This window comes from Chlorocebus sabaeus, chromosome 16 (assembly GCF_047675955.1).
Source record: "Chlorocebus sabaeus isolate Y175 chromosome 16, mChlSab1.0.hap1, whole genome shotgun sequence".
Taxonomy (NCBI): domain Eukaryota; kingdom Metazoa; phylum Chordata; class Mammalia; order Primates; family Cercopithecidae; genus Chlorocebus; species Chlorocebus sabaeus.
The window spans coordinates 717,633-740,450 of record NC_132919.1 but is presented as its reverse complement, the minus strand read 5'-3'; the positions used below and the strand labels follow the sequence as shown (position 1 = coordinate 740,450).

The following is a 22,818-nucleotide window of genomic DNA, read 5'->3' as shown; positions in this document are numbered from 1 at the left end:
CTTGGGCATTTCCACAGCACACTGTCCCCCTCTCTCCTGCCAAATACCTACATACGCTCTTGTAATAGGAGGGCTGGGAACTCCACCCAAAACCATACAAAAAGCCAGTCTGTGTATTTGGACGCCTCCCCAGCACTCAGTCACCGAGTTCCTCCAGGTCCTCTGTTCCAACAGCAGTCGGTCACTCTCACGCAGTTTAAGTGATTTATTGATGTCTCGGCTAAGCTTGCGACAGTTTCAGTACGTTTCAGCCATCAAGGTCTAAGAAGCCCTTTCCATTCCCGAGGAGCCCTCAGTCAGCCGCCTCCTTCTTCAGCTCCTCACTCTGGCCGCGTAGCCCCTCATGGCGTCCGTCTTGGACACCCCTTTGTTCGCGCTCCATGCCCCCCACTTCCTTCTTCAGCTCCTCACTCTGGCCGCCTAGCTCCTCACGGCATCCATCTTGGACACCCCTTTGTTCGCGCTCCATGCCCCCCACTTCCTCCTTCTTCAGCTCCTCACTCTGGCTGCGTAGCCCCTCACGGCGTCCATCTTGGACACCCCTTTGTTCGCGCTCCATGCCCCCCACTTCCTCCTTCTTCAGCTCCTCCACTTTGGCCGCGTAGCTCCTCATGGCGTCCATCTTGGACACCCCTTTGTTCGCGCTCCAAGCCTCCCACTTGGCCCTGGCTTTCACGTCTGAGGCCGGAGGGGCGGGGATGCCGCAGTCGCCCTGGGTGGCCTGTTTGTAGAGGCCGTAGATCAGCAGCTTCTCCGGATCGCTCACAGGACCCTTCAGCTGCTTGAGGGCCGCGCGCGCCAGCTCGAACTCCACTTGGCACATGAGGGGAGGAGGCGGTCCCTGGTGCTAGAAGCTGGAGGTGGAGAGTTGGAATGGCGGTTACTACTGGATCTCAGGGAGCAGGCAGGCACACGATGTTTGTTTTCTCAAGCACAGGCTGCAAGCTCGGGGTCCCGCGTACTGGCGCCACCCCACCATGTTTGGGCTCACACAGCGCGTTTTCTGGGGAGGACCAGCCGTCAAAAGCGTCTAGGATCCGGGCCGCTGCTGTCTGAAGGGGGCGGCGCCAGCGGCAGGAGCGCGTTGAGGGACTGGGTGTGGGGCGGGAGGGACGCGTGGGAGTGGAAGCCTCGCGTGGTGCGGCCGCGCTGGGTAGTGGGCGGCCCGCGGGAGGCGCTCGGTGGGGGTGAGCTGTGTGCGGGGCACGCCCGGGGTTACCCGGTGAGGGTGAATGCGGGGCCGGGGACTGGTGAGCCGGACCCGCTGAGACCCCGGAAGCGGGGCCGGGCAGGGGACGGTGCGGAGGGGTCTGGGGAGCGACGCCCGGTACCTGAGGGTGGGTGGGAGGCCTCTGCCGGAAGGCGGCGCTGTGCGCTTGGCGCGCTCGTTCGTGAGGACTGCGCGTGCGCGGGGGAGACTGTGGGCGGGGCCGGGCAGGGTTGTGGGCGGGGCCTGAGCGCGGCCGCCGTGGCGCCTGCGCCGTCCATTGTGCTGTGCGTCCCGCGCCGGGTTCGCGTTCTCGGAGTAGAGGGGGCGTTAGCCCCGCTCAGCCGCCGGCGTCGCCGCCATGGACCTAGGTGGGTGCCGCGTCTCCTCAGTCCCGGGCTGCGTCCCGCGATGCGCCACCGGGACGGTGCCGCCCTGTCGCGTCTCCTCCTGCCGCGCACGCTCGCGCGGGCCCGGGCCAAAGCGTCCCCCGCGTCGGGGCGGGTCTGGGGGTCCCCGGGTGGCCTTGACGGGGGTGGTCCGGGTCCCGCGGCGCGTTGGGCCGTGTCTTGCCCACTCCGCGGGAAAACACCGAGCAGACATAAAGTGAGAGCCCCTTGAAACGCCCGGGGCCCGGGGCTCGCGCACGTGCTTTGAGAAACGGGCTTTCTCCGAGCACCCCCGGGTGCCCCGGCAGCCTCGTTTCCTGAACGGCAACTGCGTTCTTGAGCAAGCGTCTTACGCTCCAAGTGCCTTAACGCTCATCAGGTTTCCTCATCGACAGAGCTGGGAGAATGGCAGTGTGTCTCCCCACTGAGTGTTGGGCGACTTTTCATGGAGATCGCCGAGGTACAGTGTCCCGTGCGGGGCTGCGCGGGTCACACCGCGGTTGGGGCGGCTGCGTTCCTGAGGCGTCACTTTCTGAACCTGCGTGCGTCCTCATTCAGAATCTTGCAAGGTCTGGGAGAGGGGGAACCCTGGAACTAGAAGCTCCCTGCTAAGCCTCGACACAGGCTGCTAAGACCAGGAGGCTGTTCTGGGAGATGTGTCAGCAGTAGTAGGCTGGGGGGAAATGGTCTGTTCCCCGCCCCCAGAGAGCTCTTCAGGAGCGGAATGGCAGAGCTCTTAGGGCTTGGAGCCCCTCAGTCGTAATTGCTTCCCAACCCCAGCACATTCAGGCGGGGGCACCCTCAGCAAATCGTTTCTGCGCCTCAGTGTCTTCTTCTCTAAAACGGGAATAATAGTCCTCAAAAGGTGGTTGTGAATCGAAGACATCTTACATGTGCATCACCTAGCACCGTGCCTGGCATGGAGTAGGCGCGTAATAAACCTTAGAAGCGGGCTCTGGCAAGCACTAGTTAACCATCCGTGATGAAGCACCGGAGTATTTTCCAGCTAGTAACTGCCCTGGGACTTACTACTTCAAACTGTGGGTACTTACTGCGCCTGGAAGGCAGGTGTTGAGGGCTAAACATCTGCTCAGCTAATCCAATAATGCAATAAAATAAAATTTACAGCGTCAGGGGGGACCATATTTTGGGACCCTGGGAGAGCCTCCTGAGCCAGAAAGAAGGGCCGTAACCCCCAGAGAGGTCCCCTCTGCAGCCTAACCTTCCCTGGGAGTCAGACTCAGCCACTGTGAGCTGAGATGGATTGCCTCCACGAGTGGGTTACAGAGTGCTGAACCCTTGTCCTGCTGCTGCTCTCATAAATGGTGGGAAGGGTAAGATGGTCCTTAGTTTCCTGGAGTCAGTGTTTTCTCTGCTGGTGTCTGGCCTGGGAAAATGGGGAATATGAGCTCTCGTGGGCATGAGAGACTGAGGAAGGAGTAGCATCTCTCAATCCTAGGAGAGGGGAGAGGACTCAGGAATGAGGAATAGGAAGCAGTATTTGTACCCTCGTTTTAGTTTCTAGGCCAAAGGAAACATGCCTGATAAAGGCCTACATCCTTTGATGTTTCTGAGCTGGGGGAGGCAAAGAATAGTGACAAGATTCTGGTCCTGCAAACTATGAAAAGGTTTGAGGAAACCAACATTTACTGAGCACCTAACTACACTCTGTAACCTGATTCTTATTGTAGCTGTATTTATCTATCATAGCGTCCCGGGGAGATGGGGTCAGGAGATAGCAATACCAACCCACTAGAAAGGGCTTGACTGGTATATATCACATGATCCTCAAAGTTATAACATGAAGTCTGTATTATCCCCACATATGCAGAAGGGAGGCTTGGAGAAGCAACTTGACCAAGATCACATCCTTTTTTTTTTTTGGAGATGGAGGGGGGTCTCATTATGTTACCCCAGCTAGTCTTGAACTCCTGGCCTCAGGGATCCACCTGCCTCAGCCCCTCCAAGTAGCTGGGATTACAAGTGCTAGCCACTGCACCTGGCCAGAATCACATTGTTTTTAAATGGCTGAGCTAGGATTTAAACCCATGTCTGATTAAACATCCCAAGATGCTTTCCATGGTAAGTCTGTGTCAATCTTAGTTCCCTGAAGGAAGGCTTAATCTAGCACAGTATTTTCTGTATCTACTCCCTGGTTTCTCCCACAGAGCAGGGCCATGAGTAGCTTGTTTTTGACCAGAAGGAGCTGTGGGGTGGACTGTTTCCCTGAAAGGTAGAAGAATGAAGCCTGTTCCCAAGGCAGGGTTGTAAAGGGTGAAGGCAGGGCTTGTCTGATTCCTTCTGTGCCCATTACTCCATGGCTGTGTGATTGCTGCGTGCCCGTTACACTGTGGCTGTCTGATTGCTTGTGTGCCCGTTACCCTGTGGCTGTGTGATTGCTTGTGTGCCCGTTACCCTGTGGCTGTGTGATTGCTTGTGTGCCCATTACCCTGTGGCTGTGTGATTGCTTGTGTGCCCATTACCCTGTGGCTGTGTGATTGCTTCTGTGCCCATTACCCTGTGGCTGTGTGATTGCTGTGTGCCCGTTACCCTGTGGCTGTGTGATTGCTTCTGTGCCCATTACCCTGTGGCTGTATGACTGCTTCTTTGCCCATTATCCTGTGGCTGTGTGATTGCTTCTGTGCCCATTACCCTGTGGCTGTGTGATTGCTTGTGTGCCCGTTACCCTGTGACTGTGTGATTGCTTGTGTGCCCATTACCCTGTGGCTGTGTGATTGCTTCTGTGCCCATTACCCTGTGGCTGTGTGATTGCTGTGTGCCCGTTACACTGTGGCTGACTGATTGCTCTGTGCCCTTTACCCTGTGACTGTATGACTGCTTCTTTGCCCATTATCCTGTGGCTGTGTGATTGCTCTGTGCCCATTACCCTGTGGCTGTGTGATTGCTGTGTGCCCGTTACCCTGTGGCTGTGTGATTGCTTCTGTGCCCATTACCCTGTGGCTGTATGACTGCTTCTTTGCCCATTATCCTGTGGCTGTGTGATTGCCTCTGTGCCCATTACCCTGTGGCTGTGTGATTGCTTGTGTGCCCATTACCCTGTGACTGTGTGATTGCTTGTGTGCCCATTATCCTGTGGCTGTGTGATTGCTTGTGTGCCCGTTACCCTGTGACTGTGTGATTGCTTGTGTGCCCATTATCCTGTGGCTGTGTGATTGCTTCTGTGCCCATTACCCTGTGGCTGTGTGATTGCTTGTGTGCCCATTACCCTGTGGCTATGCCCCTTCTACTGTCATGAGAAGCTCAGGTGTCATGTCCTGTGGTACATGCTCAGTGGCCCCTGTAGTTTGCCTTCCTGCTATTTCTAAACCCCTCTCCCCACATCCTCTGCTGGCCCACCCTTTGCTGGAGGGTCTGGCCTCAGCAGCCCAGCTTTTTCTTTTCACACACTTTTCCTGAAGGATCTCATTCACTGTCTTGGTTCCAGTGATCCCTCTGGGCAGATAACTCTCAGAATCACATTTCCCAGCTGACTTCCCTCCTGAACTTCCACCCGGCATTTCCATTGCTGGAGGACGTCTGTACCTCGGTAGCCAAAGCTGAACTCATCTTTCCTCACACCTGTTCTGATTCTCCAGCATTCCCTATATGTGACGCCACCCGCTTCCCAGGCCGGAGAGCTCGGAAGCCATTCTGGATTCCTCGGCCCGGTCCTTCTGACTCCAGCTCTGCAGTGGCTCTTGTAGCCATCCCTTCTCCCCTTCCGCTGATGTCATTTAAAACCCTTGTCATCTCTAACCATGACCACCTACTAACAGCAGTGGCCATCTGGAAACATTTTCACTATACTGTCTTATTTGGCTTGTCTACGTGCAGGGCCCTTGAACATCTGTGAAGAAATGACTATTCTGCATGGAGGCTTCTTGCTGGCCGAGCAGCTGTTCCGCCCCAAGGCACTGGCAGAATTGACAAAGTCTGACTGGGAACATGTTGGACGCCCCATCGTGGAGGCCTTAAGGGAGATCTCCTCGGCCGCAGCACATTCCCAGCCCTTTGCCTGGAAGAAGAAAGCCCTGATTATCATCTGGGCCAAGGTTCTGCAGCCGCACCCCGTGACCCCCTCTGACACGGAGACGCGGTGGCAGGAAGACCTGTTCTTCTCGGTGGGCAACATGATCCCCACCATCAACCACACTGTCCTCTTTGAGCTGCTCAAATCCCTGGAAGCTTCTGGACTCTTTATCCAGCTCCTGATGGCCCTGCCCACCACCATCCGCCATGCAGAACTAGAGCGCTTTCTGGAGCACGTGACTGTTGACACTTCTTCTGAAGATGTGGCCTTCTTCCTGGACGTCTGGTGGGAGTTGATGAAGCACAAGGGTCACCCGCAGGACCCCCTGCTCTCCCAGTTTAGTGCAATGGCCCATAAGTACCTGCCTGCCTTAGATGAGTTCCCCCATCCTCCAAAGAGGCTTAGGTCAGACCCAGACGTGTGCCCCACCATGCCCCTGTTGTCCATGCTGCTCCGCGGGCTGACGCAGATCCAAAGTCGGATCCTGGGCCCGGGAAGAAGGTGCTGTGCGCTGGCCAACCTGGCCGACATGCTGACCGTGTTTGCGCTGATGGAGGACGACCCCCAGGAGGTGTCTGCAACCATGTATCTGGACAAACTGGCCACCGTGATCTCTGTGTGGAACTCGGACACGCAGAACCCCTACCACCAGCAGGCGCTGGCAGAGAAGGTGAAGGAGGCAGAACGGGATGTCAGCCTGACCTCACTGGCCAAACTCCCCAGTGAGACCATTTTCGTGGGCTGCGAGTTCCTGCACCGCCTGCTGCGGGAGTGGGGGGAGGAGCTGCAGGCCGTGCTCCGCAACAGCCAGGGGACAAGTTATGACAGCTACCGGCTATGCGACAGTCTGACTTCCTTCAGCCAGAACGCAACGCTCTACCTGAACCGCACCAGCCTGTCCAAGGAGGAGAGGCAGGTGGTCTCTGAGCTGGCGGAGTGTGTCAGGGACTTCCTGAGGAAAACGAGCACGGTGCTGAAGAACAGGGCCTTGGAGGACATCACAGCTTCCATCGCCATGGCCGTCATCCAGCAGAAGATGGACCGCCATATGGAAGTGTGCCACATTTTTGCTTCTGAGAAGAAGTGGGCCTTCTCGGAGGAGTGGGTAGCCTGCCTGGGGAGTAACAGGGCCCTCTTCCGAGAGCCAGACTTGGTGTTGAGGCTGCTGGAAACAGTGATAGATGTCAGCACAACTGACAGGGCCGTCCCTGAGTCTCAGATCCGGCAGGTGATCCACCTGGTCCTGGAATGTTACGCAGACCTCTCCCTGCCAGATAAAAATAAAGTCCTTGCAGGTATCCTGCATTCCTGGGGGCAAAAGGGCCTCTCTGAAAAGTTGCTGGCTTATGTGGAAGGTTTTCAGGAAGACCTCAATACGACTTTTAACCAGCTCACTCAGAGTGCCTCCGAACAGGGCTTGGCGAAAGCTGTGGCCTCCGTGGCCCGCCTGATCATAGTGCACCCCGAAGTCACGGTGAAGAAAATGTGCAGCCTGGCTGTGGTCAATCTTGGCGCCCACAAGTTCCTGGCCCAGATTCTCACTGCCTTCCCTGCCCTTCGGTTCGTGGAAGAACAGAGTCCCAATTCATCTGCCACGTTCATGGTGTCATGCCTCAAAGAAACCGTCTGGATGAAGTTCTCTACACCCAAGGAAGAAAAGCAATTTTTAGAGCTCCTGAATTGCCTGATGCATCCCGTGAAGCCCCAGGGGATTCCAGTAGCTGCTCTTCTTGAGCCAGAGGAGGTGCTGAGGGAGTTTGTCCTGCCTTTCCTGAGGTTAGATGTTGAAGAGGTAGACCTCAGTCTGAAGATCTTCATCCAGACTCTAGAAGCAGACACATGCCAAGAGGAGTACTGGCTCCAGACCTGCTCCCCGTTTCCACTCCTCTTCAGCTTCTGCCAGCTCTTGGACGGCTTCAGCAAATACTGGCAGCTCCCCAAGGAGAAGCGGTGCCTCTCTTTGGATAGGAAAGATCTGGCAATCCATATCCTAGAGCTCCTGTGTGAAATCGTATCAGCCAATGCCGAGACCTTCTCCCCGGACGCCTGGGTCAAGTCCCTGTCCTGGCTCCACCGCAAGTTAGAACAGCTGGACTGGACTGTGGGCCTGAGGCTGAAGAACTTCTTTGAGGGGCACTTCAAGTGTGAAGTGCCAGCCACACTTTTTGAGATCTGTAAGCTTTCGGAAGACGAGTGGACCTCCCAGGCCCACCCAGGCTATGGAGCCGGCACAGGGCTCCTGGCCTGGATGGAGTGCTGCTGTGTCTCCAGTGGCATCTCAGAGAGGATGCTGTCTCTCTTGGTGGTGGACGTGGGCAATCCTGAGGAGGTCAGACTGTTCAGCAAAGGCTTTCTGGTGGCCCTGGTACAAGTCATGCCTTGGTGTAGCCCTCAGGAGTGGCAGCGCCTTCACCAGCTGACCAGGAGACTGCTGGAGAAGCAGCTTCTCCATGTCCCGTATAGCCTGGAATATATTCAGTTTGTTCCCCTGCTCAACCTGAAGCCGTTTGCCCAGGAGCTGCAACTCTCCGTACTCTTCCTGAGGACTTTCCAGTTTCTCTGCAGCCAGAGCTGTCATAATTGGCTTCCTCTGGAGGGCTGGAGCCATGTGGTCAAACTCCTCTGTGGCAGTCTGACCCGCCTGCTGGACTCAGTCAGGCTGATACAGTCAGCTGGCCCTTGGGTCCAAGGACCAGAGCAGGACCTGACCCAGGAAGCCCTGTTCGTTTACACCCAGGTGTTCTGCCATGCTCTGCATATCATGGCCATGCTCCACCCGGAGGTCTGTGAGCCACTCTACGTTTTAGCCTTGGAAACCCTCACCTGCTATGAGACTCTGAGCAAGACCAACCCTTCTGTCAGCTCCTTGCTCCAGAGGGCGCACGAGCAGCGCTTCTTAAAGTCCATTGCTGAGGGCATCAGCCCGGAAGAACGGCGCCAAACCCTGTTGCAGAAGATGAACAGCTTCTGACCTGCGCGGGGAGCTGGGCCCCAACATGGCGGGTCTGCAGAAGATCAGTAGCTTCTCACCTGCACAGGGGGAGCAGAAAAGCTGGGCCTCAACATGGCGGGTCTGCAGAGGCCAGACCCGAGCAGCCTGGACTTGACAGTTACGTGAAACTGTCCCCAAAAAGTCATGGCAATAATGGTGTACAGAAAATAGTTTGTTGGGTATTTATAACGTACAAACTATCATAAAAATTCTCCTCTTTTGCATCTCACTTTGTCTCTTCTAAGTCGGCCTCAGCAATAGCCCAGGATTAAGTATGCTCTGAAATTGGGTTTAGTGTCTTCAAGATCAAATGCAGCCAGGAGGAACGTGTTCATAACTGGACTTTTCCATCCTAGATTTTGGCAAATAAGCCCAAAGTTGAAACCATGTGAGTGGAAAAAGCACGACAGGGTACGTATAACCCCCTTCAAGAGTTATTTTGTCTTTTAATGTTTTTTCTTGAGGTATCTTGAAAAGGATAGCAGCTTGGAAAATAATCCAGTCCAGCCCTGGTTCCGCCTCTGGCCATGAGATTGCTGTGCCCGAGAGGCCTGCACAATTCTAAAGTGAGAGGATTGGAGGACCAAGATAAACTCAGCAGCAAGGGGCTAGGTTAATGACCTCAAGAAAATGGGTCCCCTCTGAATTGAGGAGTGTGTACAGTCTGTTGCTCAGGCTGGCTTTGAACCCCTGGCCTCAAGTGATCTCCCACCTCAGCCTCCTGAGTAGCTGGGACAATAAGCACTCCCACTTACCTCCCATACAGTCTTAACTCCATCTATTCAGTCACATGCAAAGGGGCTACTGTGAAGACGCGACCTGGCAAACCCAGCAGAGACGTGCTGAATGGATGAGTCACATTAGCTTCTGCCTTAGGAGGGGCTGTCGAAGTTTGGATGAATGAATGGTTTGGATAAGGGAATGACGTGTGCAGGAATGTAAAAAATGAGTTTGGGCCGGGTGCGTTGGCTCACACCTGTAATCCCAACACTGGGAGGCTGAGGTGGGAGGATCACTTGAGACCAGCCAACATATGAAGGCCCTGTCTCTTCAAAAAACAAAAACAAAAACAAAAATTAGCTGGGTGTGGTGACACACAACTGTAGTCCCAGCTACTCAGGAGGCTAAAGCAGGAGGATCACTTGATCCTGGGAGGTAGAGGCTGCAGTAAGCTGAGATCACACCACTGCATGCCAGCCTTGGTGACAGAGTGAGACCCTGTCTCAAAAAAAAAAAAAAAAAATTGAGAGTGGGCTAGACATGGTCGCTCACACCTATAATAATCTCAGTGCTTTGGGAGGCTGAGCCAGGAGGATCACTTGAGGCCAGGATCTTGAGACCAGCCTGGGCAACCGAGATAACCTGTCTCTACAAAAAGAAAAAAAAAATTGAGTTTAAGGTGTTCGAGGTATGAGGAAACAGAATTGGCTGGGGACATGTATTGTGTGAGATGAACAGGGGAAAGAGTATGTCCCATCACTACCTCCATATCCACACCCACCTTCCCAGTGGGGCATTACTCAGGTTCTCTCCTCAGGTAAAGTAGGCTTGGCTCCTTGACCAATAATCGGGCTTCCACTCTCCCAATTCCTAGTACAATTCACTTAGGAAGAAAGGGTCTCAAGTTACATGTGACCACTATACGCTTGAACTCTGGGAACCTTCAGTGTATTATTGGGACCATGAACCACACAAATAGGTTTGAGTAAGGTGTGAGCTAGACCTTTCTGGAGGCTGACAGCATTCACAACACACCCCTCTGCTAGTTACATGGACATCGACGTGGAGCTACAGCACACAGCAGCCGGTCAGGTTGGGTCACAGGATGATTCTTACAGGAAACTGATACCGATGTATTTCACAAATGAGAATAAATTGGGAAATGTTAGTGCAATTTAATCACCATAAGGGTGACTTAAAGATACACTGAAAGTTTAAAAAACAAAAAAAGACAATTAAAAAAGAAGCATTTTGTTCTTTAAATGGCACCCATTAAAGACTAAACAGTCCAAATGAGACAGATCAGTCCTTTAGACGCTCACAACTAATTAAAAATCCACTTCTTAAACTACCACTTGAGAACACATGGCAGCACAGTCTCAAACCCATCCTAGTTGATAGGGAGTGATGAGTGTTGGCACCAGAAAATCCTGCTTGCAGAAGGGGGCGCAGGTGTCGGTCCACAGGACAGCCTCTGGCCAGGCTGGCTGCCCCCTCGCTCTGCAGCCTTCTGTGGCTAAATGGCAGGACACACACAGGAATGGGCCTTGGACCACAAGCTCTGGCGTATCAGGAGGCTGAGTACTCAAGTATTCTGCAGTCTAGATGACACATTTTGTGGTTTGGAGTACAGAAGTTGGTTTTCACATCACATGAAAAGGACGGTGTCATAGAGTGGGGTTACCCAGTAAACATCTACCAAAGCCTTCATTTCATGTTGCCCGTGTAGTTTTTATGAGCATGTCCTCTGCATGTGGATATGGGGAAAGCTGGGCATGAAGGGGTGTGTTAAAAAGAACAGTATCTGTGACTGACTGCAGTAAGCTCACAAGTTTGACACTGTCAGACTTACCAAGTCAGCCTGCAAAGGCTGTGCTGGCCTCTTGGCCACACTACCTACTCAGGTTCCCATCCTTGCCTCCTGCCTGCCCCCACCCCCAGCCCCACCAGTGAGACTTCTGATTGGAAGTTGGTCAACTCTGACCCATGGATGAGAGGATGACGCAAAGAACCAGTGGGTTATCTAGTAAACGATCAAAAACTACCTACCCACAGTGATTGTCCCAGGCCAATGTCACAAGAAGACATTACTTGCTTCTGTGGGCCCAGTGCCGTGGGTACTGCCCTGAGTGGTTGGAAAGGTAGGTAGCTGCCGATATAGGGACAGGCAGATGTGCAGACACTTATCACCCTGGTCCACCGATCACACCCCATGCTTCCACCTCCCAGAGCTCTTGAGATAAGACCCAAAGGATCCTTGGGCTTGCATTAAAACCACTTTGCTGTCCGTGGAGGTCTGACAGGACTCAATAGTTGTTACTACAAAAGTGCTTTTGCAAACAGGGCAAGTTAGAAGAAGGAGGTAATATGAATATTCTTTAGAAAAACTCAAATCCATCTGCTTATCAATACCCAAAAGTCTGAGGCCACCCAGGGCACAATTCAGTCCATGGAGTGCTGAGTGGAGGAGGCAGCTGGTGTGAGGCTGCGCCCGACTCCCAGGAGCATTTAGCCATCCTTTTTGGCTTGGGGAGTGTCAAAGAGCCGGACTGCCTTCCTGCACAGCAGACAGAACCAGTAGAGCTGAGGAGCTATGAGGAAGGCATTGGCCATATTGCAGTAGAAGGGGATGCTGAAGGGTACTTGAAGCAGGCTTAGTCCCTGCTGGCGGCCATAGGACCAGTACATGAAGGGGAAGAGAAGGATCCGACAGCAAAAGAAGGTGGCCAGTGTGAGGATTCCATTCACCTTGTACAGAAGGGTGTGCTGCTGCTTTAGCTGCAAAAGAAGAGGAAGGAAAAAGGTAAGGTCCCTAAGAAGCTGGGCATCAGGGAGCGACTGGCCCAAGTCCCACTACGGTGAAAGCCATGCAGGTGCAGGTGCTCATCAAGACCTCGGCCGTCAGATTCCCTGGCGCCCAGATGTTTGTCTAGTTTTCTAACACTTGGAGAAGACATTCTTGAACACTATCATATTGATATGTACAGATAACCTCATTTTCCCCAATAGTGATGTTGAATTTGACCCAGGCCACCCATCTAACTGGAGTATAGAAACCATGGATTGAAGTATGTGACCAGGGAAAAGGTAGAATGAACTGTATCAAACTTAGATCAAACCTACAATTTCATCCCCATTGGCTGAGATGACCAGCCGACCTGTAAGGCTGTTGAAGGATCTCCCATCCCACTCTTCCTGGCATTAGGGATTTCTCCACACCTACCATCTCTGAAGGAAAAGCAGAATCCACTCCCTCCCACACTCCTGCCATTTCATTCATACATGCCTGAATCAGAACCCTGCCCAGTGACACAAATGGAGTGCTCAGTTCTGCCATGAAGATGCAGCCAACAAAGAAATCCCCGAGGTCTCCCCGAAGGCTCTGCAGATGACAAAACGAAAAGGGGAAGTAAGTGGAGGTTAAGAAACCACCAGAAGGAAAATTCCAGCGGGGGCTATTGAAAAGGGTAACCGTGAAGGGCAAGGGCAGACCCAGTTACTGTCCCGCTGCTTCCGTGGCAACAGCACTTTGATGGTCCAAGCCCTAGGATCCAGAGGCAAATTCAGACAGGACGATGGCATCACACACCAAACTCTGAATTTTGATGACAGCCGGAAGGAACGCTGCAGCCTACTTTTGTGTATTGAACTGAGTCATGCCAAGACACTCAGCCTGTTCAGTTCAACAAAATGTGCCAGGTCCTAGGCTAGATGTTAGGGTCTGAAAGCACCCTGGATGTTCTGGTTCCTAGATGGTAGGTCCCAGAGACTTCTCCGTTACCTCTTTCTTTTTATGTATTTGTTTGTTTATTTATTTATTTATTTTTGAGACAGAGTTTTGCTCTTGTTGCCCAGGCTGGAGTGCAGTGGTATGATCTCAGCTCACTGCAACCTCTGCCTCCTGGGTTCAAATGATTCTCCCACCTCAGCCTCCTGAGTACTTGGAACTACAGATGCACATCATCAAGCCCGGCTAATTTTTGTATTTTTAGTAGAGATGGGGTTTCACCATGCTGGCCAGGCTGGTCTCAAACTTCTGACTGGGATTACAGGCATGAGCCACCTTGCCCAGCCTCCTTTTTCAAGAAAGCAATAAGCATGGTAAAATATCAGCTCTGCCACTTAGTACCACTGAGTGATATAAGAATACTCTTAGAGCCCCCGTTTCTTCATCTACAGCTAATAGTTTCTAATATTTAGCAAGCTATGAACTTTTAAATCACATGCCTGGCAGGGCGCAGTGGCTCATGCCTATGATCCCAGCACTTTGGGAGACCGAGATGGGAGGATCCCTTGAGCCCAGGAGTTCCAGATCAGCCCGGGCATCATAAGGAGACCCCATCTCTTTATTTAAAAAATAATAAATAGGCTGGGTGCGGTGGCTCAAGCCTGTAATCCCAGCACTTTGGGAGGCCAAGACGGGCGGATCACGAGGTCAGGAGATGAGACCATCCTGGCTAACACGGTGAAACCCCATCTCTACTAAAAAAAATACAAAAAACTAGCCGGGTGAGGTGGCGGGCGCCTGTAGTCCCAGCTACTCAGGAGGCTGAGGCGGGAGAATGGCGTAAACCCAGGAGGCGGAGCTTGCAGTGAGCTGAGATCCGGCCACTGCACTCCAGCCTGGGCGACAGAGCCAGACTCCATCTCAAAAAATAATAATAATAATAATAATGATAATAAATAAATAAAACATGCCGGCCAGGAGTAGTTGCTCACGCCTGTAATCCCAGCCACTTTGGGAGGCTGAGGCGGGTGGATCACTTGAGGTCAGGAGTTCGAAACCAGCCTGACCAACATGGTGAAACCCTGTCTCTACTAAAAATAAAAAAATTAGCCAGGCATGGTGGCGTGCACCTGTAAACCCAGCTACTTGTAAGGCCGAGGCAGGAGAATCACTTGAACCCGGGAGGCAGAGGTTTCAGTGAGCCAAGGTTGCACCATTGCACTCCAGCCTGGGCAATAAGAGCAAAATGCCATCTCAAAAAATGAATAAATGAATAAATGAATAAATAATAAAAATAAATAAAACGCATGCCTTCCCCCTGGCAGGCATTCAAGAACCAGGAGTTTCCCCTCAGCTTTCCCACTGCTTTTCCTTGTTGGGTGGGCTTTTATGGGGAAAGGGATCTGGGGAGAAATTAGTAGGATATTTGCTTTGAGAGTCTGTGTTTTGTGATGTCAGAATAATCCACACAGTGCTCTCTGGCACTGTTGTGTTGCTTTGTATTATATTTGTATTTTATGTCGTTTTTATCTTGCATTGAACTAAGGCTAGAACCTCTGACAAACACTAGGGCATCACAGAGGGCTGGGGGTTTGTTAAAAAGAATGCTGGGGCCGGGCACAGTGGCTCACGCCTGTAATCCCAGCACTTTGGGAGGCCAAGGCAGGAGGATCAATTGAGTCCAAGAGTTTGAGACCAGCCTGGGCAACGTGGAGAAACCCCTACAGAAATTACAGGAATTAGCTGGACGTGGTGGCGTGTGCCTGTGTTCCCAGCTACCGGGGAAGCAGAAGTAGGAGGATCACTTGAGGCCAGTAGTTTGAGGCTACAGTGAGCTGTGATCGCACAACTGCACCCCACCCTGGGTGACAGAGTGAAACCCTGTCTCAAAAAAGAAAAACAAAAAGGATGTTGATGTTGATGTTGGTGAGGAGGATCACGAGCGTTTCACACGTAATGGTGTTCCTCCACTGTTCACCTGGGGGAGGTGGCTGCTGAAGCAGCAGGCACAAGGAGAATGGGTGCCTACAAGTGGGAAAGAAAAGAGGGGCAATCCCGACTCCTAAGTAACGGTCAAGACGTCCAGCTCAGGCCGGGTGTGGTGGCTCATGCCTGTAATCCCAGAACTTTGGGAGGCTGAGGTGGGTGGATCATTTGAAGTTAGGAGTTTGAAACCAGCCTGGCCAATATGGCAAAACCCCATCTCTACTAAAAATACAAAAAGCCAGGCATGGTGGTGGGCACCTGTAATCCCAGCTACTCGGGAGGCTGAGGCAGGAGAATCACTTGAACCTGGAAGATGGAGGTTGCAGTGAGCCGAGACAGTGCCACTGCACTCCATCCTGGGCATCAGAGTGAGACTCCGTGTCAAAAATAAATAAATAAATAAATAAATAAAGGCATCCAGCTCAACCCAGCTGCTGGTCTGCTGTCCTGGAAGGCCATACCTGTGCGACTGGCACAAGGACAAAGAGAATGACCGCATGATGTGTGATCATGAGGCGGTTTCGACTTAGGAAGTTTCGAAGCGTGAGGGACGGCCCACGGTTCTGGTCTCTGGTTCGGCACCAATCACAGAGGTACATGGCGTATGAGTCATAGATCATGTATGGAATCAGAAACCACACATACTCCCGGGCAAGCCAGTGCCTGAAAGAAAGCATATGAATGGCCTGTGAAATCATTGTGGATATCCATTACGAAGGCTCACAGCCAAGCTTGGTGCTTGATCAGCTATTATTACTCCAAATACTTTACAGTGAAGATGTTGCAACTGATAAACACGGAGAGCAGACCACTTTCTCTCCGTTTCAGGGCTGATTCATGAGTGTCAAAGGCAAAAAGCAGGCATTCACTCAGCCCGCCTGTTTAAGCAGCTTGCTGTCACTACTTGCCTGACTTAGCTGCTAATTTGTAATACATGTTCTGGCATTTTGTGATAAAACTGATTTTGATATAGATAGATATACAAATAAATCAACAGCCCCCGCAAGAAGCTGGTTTGGAAAGTGTCCCAAATCACAAATCCAATATTTCTGGTTTAACTCCTTAGTTGCTCAACAGTTGGGGGTTTACTGACTTAAATCCTGGAACCTGTGAGTTTTGCGTCTGCATGTAACCCCACTCTACGGAGTTTCTGGGAGGCAACCCTGGCCATTTTCTTTACAATTCTAGAGCTGGCTGGGCGTGGTGGCTCAAACCTGTAATCCCAGCACTTTGGGAGGCTGAGCAGGTAGATCACGAGGTCAGCAGTTCAAGACCCACCTGACCAACATGGTGAAACCCCGTCTCTACTAAAAATACAAAAATTAGCCGGGCGTGGTGACACGCACCTGTAATCCCAGCTACTCAGGAGGCTGAGGCAGGAAAATCGCTTGAACCTGGGAGGCAGAGGTTGCAGTGAGCTGAGATCGCGTCCCTGCACTCCAGCCTGGGCAACAGAGTGAGACGCTGTCTCAAAAAACAAAACCAAAAAAAGCAGGTCTGGAAATAAGCCTGAAGCTCAAGGGCCACATTATGGCAGTTAGGTAGCAGGAGAGAGACTAGGTCAAAAGACAGTTTTCCCATTTACTTGTCCAAAGGGGCTGAATCAGTATTTGCTGAATGGAAATAATAGTTGATCACTGTCCTAGAGCAGATTAGAAGGGAAGTCTCTACAATTCATACCATGTGGTTCCCAATGATAAAGAAGCATTCCACAGATGTTTTCTGTGAAGAAACATCTAAACGAAATCACGTACTATCCAAGGATTCCATTCACTTGGTTAGCGAATGTTTGATGCACATCCACGGGTTAGGTAGATCATTCAGTTGTATGGTTCTCAAGCTACCTGAACATCAGAATCACCTGCAGTGCTTGTTAAGGGCTCCAGTCCCCAGAGAGTCTAAATTGTAAGCCGAGGGCCCTCAGATCTGTATTAACTTTGTCTCTGATTTCGGACAGAGCCAGTCCACTGAACTGCAACATTGGAAATACAGTCCACAGAGGCACCATCTGAATTTCTGCTCAAGCAACTCCACACTTACCACGGCGTAAATAATGCATAAACAAATCAGGCAAGCAAATAATGGCAAGTATGACACACTTGTAGGTGAATTCATTAGCCAGGCTCCTTTTTTGTTTGTTTGTTTTTTTGAGACAAAATCTCGCTCTGTTGCCCAGGCTGGATGTAGTGGCGTGATCTCAGCTCACTGCAACCTCCGACTTGCGGGTTCAAACGAGTAGTTGGGATTACAGGCACCTGCCACCATGTCTGGCTATTTTCTTTTTTTTTTTTATTTTTAAGTAGAGATGGGGGTTTCACCATGTTGGCTGGGCTGGTCTCAAGCTCCTGACCTCAAGTGATCCACCCACCTCAGCCTCCCAAATTGTTGGGATTACAGGCATGAGCCACTGCACCTGACCTAGCCAGGTTCCATGTGACTAAAAAGATGCAGTACTTATTCCAGTGCCCATCTATGGTCTCAGGTGCTTTCTTGAAGCTGTTTCAAGTAAAATACCTACAAACAGCTACTAAAATTTTAGCTGAAATATAACTGGCCTCTCCCCTTGAAGGGAACCTAAGGTTTTCATATTTTCACCAGTTCAGAGATGAGATCTGGAATTGTGACTCATGGGTAGACTCCTCTGAAGATTTATGAGCAAGAGATCTAGATTATAATCTTAACCACCACTAGCCTGTGATTTAACTTTCTTGTAAAATGAAGATGATAATCCTTGTCTTTACTTTACCTGTCAAAGTTGCAGTGAAGATTACATAATTAAATGTGGGAAAGTCGGCCAGGCACCGTGGCTCATGCCAGTAATCCCAGCATTTTGGGAGGCCGAGGCGGGCGGATCATCTGAGATCAGGAGTTCGAGACCAGCCTGGCCAACATGGCTTTACTAAATATACAAAAATTAACCAGACATGGTGGCACATGCCTGTAATCCTAGCTACTCAGGAGGCTGAGGCAGGAGAATTGCTTGAACCTGGGAGGTAGAGTTTGCAGTGAGCCAAGGTCGTGCCCCTGCACTCTAGCCTGAGTGACAGAGACTCCATCTCAATTAAAAAAAAAAAAAAGCAGGGGAAGGGGAGTCCTTTTAAATGTTAAAAGGTACTATACAGGCTGGGCATGGTGGCTCACACCTATGATCCCTGCACTTTGGGAGGCCTAAGTGCGAGAACGGCTTGAACCCAGGAGTTCCAGACCAGCCTGGGTGACAGAGCGAGACCCCATCTAAAAACAACAAAGTACTATCTGAATTAAGTACTTAAATTGAGAAAACAACCTGGAGCTGTGACCTAGCCATTTTAGGGGTCTGAACCTCTTTAAGAATCTGACTAAATCCTTGGCCCCATACCACATTCTGCCTATAATTTGGGGGAATTTATAGATAACTCCTCCTATCTAATCACATTCTATATGAAGACATAAAATGAGAAGGCACATAATAGAAAAATATTTAGTGCATAGTATATGAACCCTGAAAGGCCTTTTCTGGCCGGGCGCAGTGGCTCACGCCTATAATCCCAACACTTTGGGAGGCCCAGGCAGGAGGATCGTTGGAGGCCAGGAGTTCAAGACCAGCCTGGGCAACATAGGGAGACCCCTGTCTACAAAAAAAAAAAAAAAAAGGCCAGGCATAGTAGTGTGTACCCGTAGTCCAAGCTTGGGAGGCTAAGGAAGAAGGGTGGCTTGAACCCAGGAGTTCAAGACTACGGTCAGCTATGATCATGCCACTGCGCCTGGGCAACAGAGACCCTGTCTCCACGGAAAAAAAATAAAGTAAAAATGTGGTGGGTGTGGTGGCTCACGCCTGTAATCCCAACACTTTGGGAGGCCAAGGTGGGCGGATCACGAGGTCAGGAGATCCAGACCATCCTGGCTCACACGGTGAAACCCCGTCTGTACTAAAAATACAAAAAAATTAGCCGGGTGTGGCGGCGGGTGCCTGTAGTCCCAGCTACTTGGGAGGCTGAGGCAGGAGAATGGGGTGAACCTGGGAGGCGGAGCTTGCAGTGAGCCCAGATTGCACCACTACTCTCCAGCCTGGGCGACAGAGTAAGACTCCGTCTCAAAAAAAAAAAAGAAAAGAAAAAGGCAGAAGAAAAGCACAAAAATCATGACAGCAGGATTGATCCCAAGTAAGACTGCAGGCTAGAATGAGACAGATGGCCTGCTCAGGCCCCTCGCAGTCCAGTCTCAGCAGATGAGAAGCAGGACTTGGCAAAGCCCACAGGAGAGCAGGGCCTGGAAAGGCGGTTCAACTTTCCTGCACGTCCAACTGTGGTCCTTTAACTTGGGAGAAAGTGAGTGTGATTCTAGCAAGACCGGTGGGGGGAAAAAGAATTAAAATAAAAAAATAAAACCACCACCATTGCCCAGGTCTAAATATTGTACAAAGCAGACTATTCTGGTCTTAATTTATGATTTGTTTCACTGGAATTGCAAATAGGTGCACATTTCCTGACCTGCCTGTGGACTGAGCTCTAACAGACATACCCGTGTTCTAAGCGCTGGGAGCCTCTCGATGCCCTTTAGCAAATCTGCAGGAAAAACGAGAGGGGCGTTTGCATGGAAAGGGGAGGTGGGTTTGTTCCTGTCCATGGGGGGCTGTGCTAACCACCCTGGACGTGTATTAGCCAGTGATGCTTCAGAGTAAGTAAAACCAGCTACAAGAATCAGAAGCCGTACTCCCAAGTCGTAAATGCGTCCACGCTTCTCTCTCGTGAAGGCCCTGGATCCCTGGCCACGCTGTCCGCTCACACCACCTGAAATCAGACTCCGCCTCTGTCGTCCTCTCTCATTTCCGCGGACTTTCTCCTAAGCTGCGGGTGCTGGAAGACTCCGGAGAGGAAGAAGGAGCCCATTGTGGAGCCAGCTTTCCCCATTAGTCAGCTATCTAAGCGCGTGTGTGAGGAAGAGCCACTGAAAGGTGACATTTGCAACAAGCCCCTGGCCCGGGCTCTTACCTGCCGGTGATCACGTCGTCGCAGGAGCGAATGATGACGATCCCCGAGCCGGTGGCCAGCACGGCGTGCACCGAGGAAACCAGCCTAGCGCGGGCGGAGAGGAAAACAGCGCGCGCTCAGTCCCGTCCGAGGACCGCCGAGAGCCCAGCCCAGCCCTTCGGCCTGACTCTCCCCCGCCGCCGGCAGACGTGGGGAGCGGGCTCCGCAGACTCACCGGCCACTCCCGCCCGCCCCGGCCCCGCTCCCGCCAGGGGAGGACGCGGAGGGGCTTCGGTAGCTCGGGCCGCCGCGCCCCGGAGGGAGCAGCCCCCCGGCTTCCTGCCGCCCCCCTTTTCCGCCCTGGGCCCCGCAGCCGGGCGGGGCGGGGCGGGGTGGGCAGCGGCCCGGGCCCCGGGGGCGTCTCGGCAGCGCCGGTACCTGGTGCTGATCATCACGCAGTCGGTGCGGCTCCATCCGGGCCGGGAGCGGCGCAGCGCCCAGGTGCAGAGCGCGAAGAGCCCCGGGAAGAAGAGCGCGCCCCAGGCCAGCGTCAGCAGCATCGGGGCTGCGGGTCCGGCCGCCTCGCTGGCGCCGCGTGGCTGGGTTCGGCTCGGCGCGCCCCGGCCCGGCCGCGCGTTTCTACCCTCCGCCCCGTCCCCGTGCCGCCTCCGCCCGGCGCTGGCCCCGATCCCGCGGCGCGGCTCTGCGCGTGACCAGGCCTGGCGGCCGCGATAGCGCGGGGCGGGGTCTCTCGCTGTCCCTGGGCCCCGAGGGTTCCCCGGCGTCCCCGGCGGGCGGAGGCGGAGGCGGGGGCGGGGGCGGGACCGAGGCGGTGGCTCCGGCCGGGGCCGCGGCGCGCGCGAGTTCCGAGTCCGCCGCTCCCTCCCGAGCGGCCGCGGGGCCCAGGCGGAGGCGGGAAGGGCCGCGGCTCCCCGGCTTCTGTTCCGTCACCCGACGCGCCCCTCCCCGACCTGCTCTCCTCGCCGGCCCGGGCGGAGGGGCGGGGTGGGCGCGCGGCCGAGGAAGCCAGGTAGGAGCCCCCGCCGGGGTGGGGCGAGCCCTGCGGGAAAGGAGGGAGGGAGGCGGCCTCGTCCGCCAAGCCCTGGTGCTTCTCGGGGGGAGTCTTCAGGATGTGGCCTCTTCCCGTCCCGCCACGATTCCTTTCCCGGTCCCTCCAGCGGCCGCAGCTGCCCCGGGGGGTCTCAGAAAGCCTGAGGTCCGGGGCCTCCTGCAGCCCCCTCTCCACCTGCACCAGGAGGCGGACTGCGGAGGCTGCGGCTCTACAGCCTCTCGGCCGTGGAGCTCTCCGGAGACACCATCCAGAGACTCAGTGGCTGTGCTGTTGTTCTCAACGTGTCATTATTTAAAAGGATCGGGGCCGGGCGCGGTGGCTCACGCCTGTAACCCCAGCACTTGGAGAGGCCGAGGCGGGTGGATCACCCGAGGTCGGGGGTTCGAGACCAGCCTGACCAACATGGTGAAACCCCATCTCTACTAAAAGTACAAAATTAGCCGGGCGTGGTGGTGCACGTCTGTAGTCCCAGCTATGCAGGAGGCCGAGGCAGGAGAATCGCTTGAACCCGGGAGGCGGAGCTTGCAGTGAGGCGAGATCAGGCCACTGCACTCCAGCCTGGGCCACAGAGCAGGACTCTGTCTCAAAAAAATAAAAACAAAATTAAGTTATCGGGACAGGCGTCTAAACTTGAATGAATTGTAATATATTTCATTCGTGCCAAGCACCAATCACATGGATGAGGACAGTAATTTCAGTATCATTGGCTTCTCTCCTTTAGGAACTTCCAGCTTTATTTTGCTTTGGTCTGTGTCTTCCTCAGCTAACAAATGTAGGGGGTGGGAAATACAGTTCATTTATGTTACTACAAATGAAGAGGTGTGATGGGTCCCCTCAGATCACCCTCATGTAAAATGCTGACCAAAATCACGTAGGAGGACTTCGGAACAGCTGGGCTCGGCTCTCTGGGCCACGATTTGCTGGTCTGTGAAATGACAGGGAGGTTGGATTACTAGCTCTCTAAAGCTCTAGATTCTTACCAGTCTAGGATTTTTACAAAGTGGCAGATGATTTCTGTTAGATGCCAGTTAAATTACTTTAACATGGCACTTAGTGAGGCAGGAACTGGTGTAGAGTGAGCACTTGTTTTTTTCAATGTGGGTTCATTTGTTATGGAGTCTGAAGATGTTTCTCAGGTTTAAAAGACCTTCCTTTAGTGGTAGTATCGGTTATTAGGTTGTGACCTTTTGGAATGAATGTAGCCTCTAACATCTTCCTATATGTGGTTAAGAAAAGGGACTTAGCCAACAGGAAGGTGGCAGACAGCCTCAAGAAAAGCCTCAAACTTCATCCACTTAGGGCAACATCTCTAACTCCCAGATTCACTGCTGACATACTCAGAGAAAGGAGAAAGCCACTTCAGTTTGGTCCCAAGGTACCTGACAAATGCAACGCTCTCCATGTTTTCACATTTGCTTGTGGACAAAACCAGCTACCTGTGAACTCTCCATTCTCTCCAGGAAAACGACCCTGTGAAGTCCACTGTCTCTTTCTTAAGCATTTATCACAGTGCCCTCCAGCGCCAGCATTTCCAGAGAGTGACAGGTGGTTGCAAGTCCTCCCTGCCTTCCCTCCTTAAAGGGAGCAGCACCTTGGCCCTGAGTATGCTCACACTTTGAAGTGGTGGGAACCAGTCTCCCCCTACACAAGAAGTTGTTTGTACAGCTTGTAAGGCATCTCTATGAATTGAAAACAAAACAACACGTGTTTCATGTATAGAAAATAGCAAGTAGGCCGGGCGCGGTG

At 52.8% G+C, this 22,818-nt stretch overlaps 2 protein-coding genes across 2 annotated transcripts; one reads left to right on the top strand and one right to left on the bottom strand.

Moving 5' to 3' along the window:
• The first annotated feature begins 1,448 nt into the window (after positions 1-1,448).
• On the top strand, positions 1,449-8,847 carry GEMIN4 (gem nuclear organelle associated protein 4). The gene is made up of 2 exons (XM_008009754.3): positions 1,449-1,578; positions 5,431-8,847. The coding sequence occupies exons 1-2, from the start codon at positions 1,569-1,571 to the stop codon at positions 8,595-8,597; spliced, it is 3,177 nt and encodes a 1,058-aa protein (XP_008007945.1). The 5' UTR covers positions 1,449-1,568; the 3' UTR covers positions 8,598-8,847.
• A 1,584-nt stretch (positions 8,848-10,431) lies between these two features.
• On the bottom strand, positions 10,432-21,076 carry TLCD3A (TLC domain containing 3A). Its single transcript, XM_037987875.2, has 5 exons — positions 20,439-21,076; positions 20,022-20,105; positions 15,513-15,714; positions 12,625-12,720; positions 10,432-12,116 (listed from the first exon to the last, which is right to left on the bottom strand). The coding sequence occupies exons 1-5, from the start codon at positions 20,558-20,560 to the stop codon at positions 11,847-11,849; spliced, it is 774 nt and encodes a 257-aa protein (XP_037843803.1). The 5' UTR covers positions 20,561-21,076; the 3' UTR covers positions 10,432-11,846.
• Between the last annotated feature and the right edge of the window lie 1,742 nt (positions 21,077-22,818).